This window comes from Myotis davidii, unplaced genomic scaffold, assembly GCF_000327345.1.
Source record: "Myotis davidii unplaced genomic scaffold, ASM32734v1 scaffold591, whole genome shotgun sequence".
Taxonomy (NCBI): Eukaryota; Metazoa; Chordata; class Mammalia; order Chiroptera; family Vespertilionidae; genus Myotis; species Myotis davidii.
The window spans coordinates 1,377,358-1,378,229 of NW_006284340.1; the positions used below are offsets into that span (position 1 = coordinate 1,377,358).

Below are 872 nucleotides of genomic sequence, written 5' to 3' on the forward strand. Positions count from 1 at the left end.
CCCCGGCCGCCGCCGGTACCTCATACTGGATGTATTGCTTCCTCCACTCCGGAGTGATGTGCGCAGAGAGGTGCTCAGCGAACTTCATCTTGGCGTTCCCCCCTCACCCCCAACTCGGGTCCAGCAGTTCCAGGCGGCGGCAACGACGGCGGCGGCGGCAACAGCGATTCCGACTCCTCCCCACATGGGCCCCGGCGCGGCGCGGCGCTGAGCTTCTCTCCTCCTCCGCCGCCGCCGAGGTCTCCTCAGAGCCGCCCTCCCGCCATCTTCCTCCTCCTCTCCATAGCCCCGCCCCGCTCCGCCCACTCTACGTCATCGCCATGGTAACCGCCTACGCCGCCCCGACGGAAGGGGCTGAGTAAGGGGCGGGATTTGGGTACATTCCTCAAGGCCCCGCCTCTTCGGGGCCGGACGTGCTGGAGGCACCGCCCCTGACCTCTTCCTTCTGGCTCCTTTGGGCCTTACAGCTGCTCCCTACCGCCTGCCTGGGAAGCTGCAGTGTTGTTATTACAATTAATATTAATACTGTAGCGATCATCATTCATAAGAGACGTTTATATTTGCAAAGAATTGTGCAGATATTTTCCACTTTAATACTTATTCTTCATAAAACCCTTAAGGATGGATCAGAATTCATCCGAATGGAGTTAAGAGCCAAATGTATTTAAAGGAGCCAGATTTTACACGCTCTAGGTGCCCAGTAAATGCTTGTTGAATTTAGTGAAAGACATCAGTGCCAAAAATTGCATGCTGCTTCTGAATTTCAATGTAATTATCCAGTCCCAGGTCTACCAGAAAGGCCAGTAACAACACCTGGACTCCAACCAGAACTGGTGCAGTACCAACTGGACTTGTGAGGAAGCTTTCTGGGG

The 872-nt window shown here is 55.2% G+C and overlaps 1 protein-coding gene and 1 long non-coding RNA gene across 2 annotated transcripts in view; one reads left to right on the top strand and one right to left on the bottom strand.

Annotated features, from left to right (window-relative positions):
- XPR1 (xenotropic and polytropic retrovirus receptor 1) overlaps positions 1 to 308 on the bottom strand; it is a 128,107-nt gene extending 127,799 nt beyond the window's left edge. Inside the window, 1 exon segment of the mRNA XM_006754490.2 lies at positions 20 to 308. Within this exon segment, the coding sequence (XP_006754553.1) occupies positions 20 to 88 (69 nt within the window). The 5' untranslated portion in view covers positions 89 to 308.
- Positions 309 to 781: 473 nt separating this feature from the next.
- The window catches only part of LOC107184588, a 47,327-nt gene continuing 47,236 nt past the window's right edge, over positions 782 to 872 (top strand). The window contains exon 1 of the long non-coding RNA XR_001515458.1: positions 782 to 853. This is a non-coding gene — a long non-coding RNA (uncharacterized LOC107184588). The remainder of the gene's footprint in view (positions 854 to 872) is intronic.